Raw genomic sequence first — 6,000 nt, forward strand, 5'->3', positions numbered from 1 at the left:
AATTCATTAATAAAAATATATTTTCTGTGACTATTTGAACATATATTTATTATTTAAAATTTTTTATTACATTACATTGTGTCAGTCATGTCACTATCGTAACATACACATTACGGTAAATGTAAAAATATTAACTATAACCAACTGAAATTAAACAATTGATCGTCTTCATGTTAAAAGATCAGCAATTACAGGAATCATGTTATCATTTTTAAAAAATCGAACTATCCGAAAATAAGCAATGTTATAACAAAAATATTTTGCTTATTTTCGGAGGAATACGGTACTATTCTTTAGTAACAACAAATACTTCTACCTCTTTAATAGTACCGACATATTCATCATTCAAAATCTTTTCATACCTATTGCAATTATTAAGAAGAAACATATTATTAACCATACGAAATGAACCACCACCAAAATTAAACCCATTACAGAAATATTCCATCATGGCTCTAGATTTGTTTATTACACGACCTATTTTCATATTTTGTATATCTTCACTGTTTTCAAATGAAAAAATAAAATTATCTGATGAATTATAAAATCGGTAACCATTTTCATCAAAATAATTCTTTCCTAATGAATTAAACCCAATGGAACTATAACCACCAAAAATTTTGGTTGATTTATATTCTTTAATTAAAATTAAACTCGCCACTTGACCATTGCATTTATTTTTAAATGTATCATTGTCAATTCCATCACGACTACCATAATAAGCAAGGTTAAACTTGTATGACGGATCATTTCCAGTGCGAGTAGACATAGCATTTTTTTTATCAATCCAATTGACGATTATATTTGCAAGCTTTGGTCTGATAATATTTGATCTAAAGTTCCCTTTTCTATTTAAAAGACCAGTTCTAGGTGTTGAAATTGTAAATATTGGTATGGTGTCCTTATAATAAAATTCTTCAATTTCCTCAAAAATATGATTAGGAATAATAGCTTTATAGGGACGGACTTTATCAAAAAAATCTGCACGAAAAATTTCCACAAATCGAATGAGAGGAATAAATTGATTTAAGGTTTTCTTTAACGCTTTATAATTCTCATTGTTCCACTCTGCTCTATCACTTTCAAGACCAGGAGTTTGTTCAATACCCCATTTAACTAAATTATCCCAAATGATAATTTCTTCAATTTGTAAGTCGTCACTTTTAAGCAAGCAACGAAGTATTTCCCTATTTATTGAGGGGAAAGAATTTGAAGAAAATAATTGTGTTGGATGTTTGCAGATAGAGTTAAGACAATAATCTCGCAATTTCTCGCAACTAGGAGATTTAAGTACAGTATTAAGAACAAATACAAAATTTTCATGAATCCATTCGGTTTGTTTTTCAATTAAATAATCTTGAACATAATCGAATAATTCTTCAAGAAGTAATTCATCAGCTGAAATTAGCAATCCAAGAATGTTTTCACCCGATTGCTTAGCCAAATCAATTTCACCAGTGTAAATATACCTTAAAAAATATATTATTATAAATAAATTATTACTAAATTAATGACTATTATAAATCATTCTTAAATCTTACTTTAAAATCATCTTAAAAACAATTGGAGTAATGTTTGGTTTATTAAACATAATCATATTATTTTTCCTTGTAATCCAATTGGCTGAAAGCGCAGCTTTAAAATAGGGAGAACGAGCACGTAAAATAACAGAATGTGCACGAAATTCTTTTGTGTTTTGGTTTTCACCAACTTGGATAATAACATCGTAGTCATCAGCACCATTTATTATTAAGGAAAAGTCCTTTGAAAGATTGGAATGAGATACTAATTTCATTTTTTTAAAGGAAAAATAAGAAAAAATGGCGTACGGATAAATTATTGTCGGTTATTTATTAAGCCATTAGCCATTAGGAAGGTCACACAGCATTAGTTTATTTATTCGCATTGTAATTGGCATCATGTTCATATGAATGGGAATTTTTTCGTTGCCGTGGCGCAGTACAAAATTTTACACGTGCTCGAAATCACAAAAGGTAATTTTGGATGATCTTCGGCACCAATCAGATTAAGGTGACGTAAATGGCGCAACCAAACAATAATCAGGTGATTTCGCAATCTTATCACTTAAGGTTTGACGTCATTTTGGAGAGAAATTTTTTTTTATTTTATCGTGTAGTTTTTTCGTGTAAATAATTTTTGGTTTGGGGGACATTTCTTGGTTTTTTTCAGGGTACTAGTCTAGCTTTGCTTTAAACGGTAAACTGTAGTTTTGGTTTAGGGTGTCTTTTTAGATTTAGTGAATGTCAATTAGGGCTGGCTTAGGTCGAGACCTTTTTTTTCAAGTGGGATCCGCCCATAACGTTTCTGCGGTTTTTAGGGATTAGCCTTTTTTTCATTTTTTTTTTTTTGTACTGTATATATAGAGTTAGATGGCGTCTGGTGTAATTAGTTTTAGTTTTTGTGTAGCATAGTAGCGTAGTTTAAGAAAAAAACAATATTAAATTTTAGTCAAACACAATTAGTTAGACTTTAAATTAGAATTTTTGATACGATTACTTAGTTATAGGGTGTAGAAAGTTTATCTTTCTTCGCTCTAGGTACTTTCTATGTAATTATGATCCTTTTTGGATCCAGATAATTCAATAAAGTGCGTTGCTATTTTTTTTAAAAAAAAAGGAACTCATGTATCGTCAGCTAAAAAAAAAAAATACTATTTCTAAATTAAAATCATACAATAATCACGAAAAAACTATTTGCCGCAGAAAATTAATCCTATTTCAGAAATCTTATTATTATTTTTAATATACAATTTTGTACAAATATATTTTTATGAGAAATTTTTGCAAATTAGTCAATAAAAAAATGACGATTTCATATGATAGAAAGTAATTAAATCAAAAAATATTGAGAAATAAATTTGATAGTAAAAACTGTGTTTAATCTAAATTTAAAATTGTGATTATCTTCAACTAAATAATCGTAGTACTTGATATTAAGGTTAATGAGAGATTACAAAGGTTATAAAATTTTGATCTATTTAGAAATTAATAAATTGAATATAAAATAAAAAAAAATATAAGATAAATTAACGTTTTATTCATATATAAACAGAAATATCCAAATGAAACATATATTTCATGACTAATATGTATGTATTTTTTGAATACATTGTGTGAGAAACTTTTTATATATGACTTAATAGTTATCATCTATATAATTAAAAAAGGTCTGTATAACTGTTATGTTTAGAGCAATCTGATTAAATAATTTTGAATTGAATCATGACATATAATTCATTTACACCTGATCTATTCCATGTTTTTATAGTTGTTAATACTAATACAAGTACGATGTCGACAAAATCCTGACATCCATTTTCCCGACAGGACGTTTGCTCGACACCATTGGCCTACATTAGTTTTACAGCAAAATTCGAAATACGATTGTCGGGTTGTCAGGTAGCCGGGTTACTCGGCAGTAGGTTATTTATTAGAAAAGTATAAATAAACCCGTGACATGAGTATATCAGATTATATAATCGTATTATATAAATAAATATAGTATAATAGTATATAACATGTAACAATTAATTACTTTACCTACTGCCGAGTAACCCGGCTACCCGACAACCCGACAACCCGACAACCCGACAACCCGACAACCCGACAACCAGACAACCCGACAACCAGACAATCAAATTTCTCAAGTGTCCCGTATATTTTGTATTTTGCTGTAATGCTGGTCAAAGTTATCGGGAAAATGTCCTGTATTACTGTGAAAAAAATAATCATCATACGTTTTTTGATTCATTACGAACCTGTAGATAAAAATAATTAAAAAAAGTTTAAATTAGTTATGTCTCTTTAATCATCATAAATATAAAAGGACATGAGTCTCCGGAACTAATCTAATTTTGCTCTGATGGTAATAAGCAAAAAATCACTTAGTCTTTTTTTGGGCATAATTCGATTTTTTATAAACTATAATAAATTCAATAATTTACCCTAAAGATTTTGATAGTAAGTATATATTATATTTCTTTATATAATGCATACAATTATTGATATAATTTTAATTATATATTGTCTTAGTATCAAGGGAAGAAGCGCTGCAACTTAAGGAATTTAATATATTATAAAGTCATTGATGAATGGTATGATTTTTGAAATCAAACATTTTGATTAATTTGCGTATATTATAAATGATATGATTATTGATTCTTTGTTAGTTTTTTTCTAAAACGATTTTCATGGCCAAATTCTATTATTCTTAAAGATTTTTTTATTTCTGAGGGATGTTTAATACTGTTAAGTATTCCTCTTATGAATATCTCATTATAAAATGTCTAATTTAACCTTTAAAATTTTTGATATTTAATTACTATTATATGCCAAAATTAAATTTCAAGATTAGTTATTAGTGACAACAAATGCTTCTACCTCTTTAATAGTACCAGTTATATGTTCTTCATTTGAAATACTTTCATAATAATTCCGTTTGTTAATATAGAAAACTTTCTTATCCATACAAAACGAACCCCAACCAAAATTAAATCCAACACTATCTCCCATTTCCAAAATGGCTTTATTGCTATTTATTACACGTCCTATTTTCATATTCTGTACATCTTCACTGTTTTCAAATGAAAAAATAAAATTATCTGATGAATAATAATGACGTGCGTTATTTTCAGATAAATATTGATCTCCTAATGAGCTAAATCCGATAGAACTATATCCTCCAAAAATCATGTTTGATTTTTTTTCTTCAATTAAAACTAAACTCGCTACTCGACCATTGCATTTACCTCTAAATGATTTATTGTTAATTCCATCACGACTACCACGATAAATAAGTTTAAATTTATATAACGGATCACTAATGGTGCGAGTAAACTTAGCATCTTTGTTATCGATCCAATTAGCGATTATATTCGCAAGTTCTGGTTTGATAATGTTTGATTCAAAGTTCCCTTCTCTTGCAATTAGAAAATTTAAACACAGCGTTAAGAACAAGCATAAAATTTTTACCAATCCAGCTATTATGTTTTTCAATTAAATAATCTTGAATATGATCGAATAATTTTTCAAGAAGTAACTCATCAACTGCAATTAGCAATCCAAGAATATTTTCACCTGATTGCTTAGCAAAATCGATTTCACCAGTGTAAATATACCTTAAAAAATATATAATAAATTATTACTAAATTAGTAACAATTATAGTATAATAAAATAAATTATTCTTACTTTAAAATCATTTCAAAAACAATTGGAGTAACGATTGGTTTATTAAACATGATCATGTTGTTTTTCTTTGCAGCCCTATTAGCGGAAAGAGCATTTTTGAAATAGGGAGAACGAGCACGTAAGATAACAGAATGTGCATGAAATTCTTTTGTGTTTTGGTTTTCACCAACTTGAATAATAACATTATAGTCGTCAGCATCATTTAATATTAAGGAAAGATTCTTTGAAAGATTGGAATGAAAAACCAATTTCATTTTTTTTAAGAGAAAAAATAAAAATAAAGTGGCGTTAAATGAATATTTTTTTGGTTGGTTATTTATTTAGCAATTAGGAAAGTTACACAGCATGTAGTGACACCAATGATTTATGATTTCGCATCATGATCAACGTTAATATGAAGAAAATCTTTCAGAAATTTCCAATATCAATCTAAATAATACAATTACTATTATTTCTTGAAGTTATATTAACAAATAATTTTATACGAAATATAGTGTGTAACCTTTTGTAAATTAATGAAGATTCATGCAACAGAAAGTTTAAAAAAAAAAACAAACTGAATTTTAATGGTAAATTGTAAACAATCTTGTGGATATTTTCTAAAATACATCAATACTTTAAATAATAGATTGATCTTTCTGAGTCCAGTCATGTCAATTTTTAGCACAGTCATGTTAATTTGATGCAGACTGAATTATCGGACTTTGCTACCATCGGACTGAGTTAACTGTGCTGAGTCCTGTGATTTTGATCGCTTATTATAAAATCTACTACAACCATTATCTCATTAAG

General features: G+C 27.7%; 2 protein-coding genes across 2 annotated transcripts; both read right to left on the reverse strand.

The window, feature by feature from the left end:
• Positions 1-286: 286 nt before the first annotated feature.
• Positions 287-1,552, reverse strand: OCT59_012297 (uncharacterized protein; the record flags this gene model as incomplete). Its single annotated transcript, XM_025329930.2, has 2 exons — positions 287-1,469; positions 1,542-1,552. The coding sequence occupies 2 exons, from the start codon at positions 1,550-1,552 to the stop codon at positions 287-289; spliced, it is 1,194 nt and encodes a 397-aa protein (XP_025188562.2).
• A 2,818-nt stretch (positions 1,553-4,370) lies between these two features.
• On the reverse strand, positions 4,371-5,219 carry OCT59_012298 (uncharacterized protein; the record flags this gene model as incomplete). The annotated part of the gene is made up of 3 exons (XM_025312887.2): positions 4,371-4,903; positions 4,992-5,137; positions 5,209-5,219. The coding sequence occupies 3 exons, from the start codon at positions 5,217-5,219 to the stop codon at positions 4,371-4,373; spliced, it is 690 nt and encodes a 229-aa protein (XP_025188563.2).
• Between the last annotated feature and the right edge of the window lie 781 nt (positions 5,220-6,000).

This window comes from Rhizophagus irregularis, chromosome 2, assembly GCF_026210795.1.
Source record: "Rhizophagus irregularis chromosome 2, complete sequence".
Classification (NCBI taxonomy): Eukaryota; Fungi; Glomeromycota; class Glomeromycetes; order Glomerales; family Glomeraceae; genus Rhizophagus; species Rhizophagus irregularis.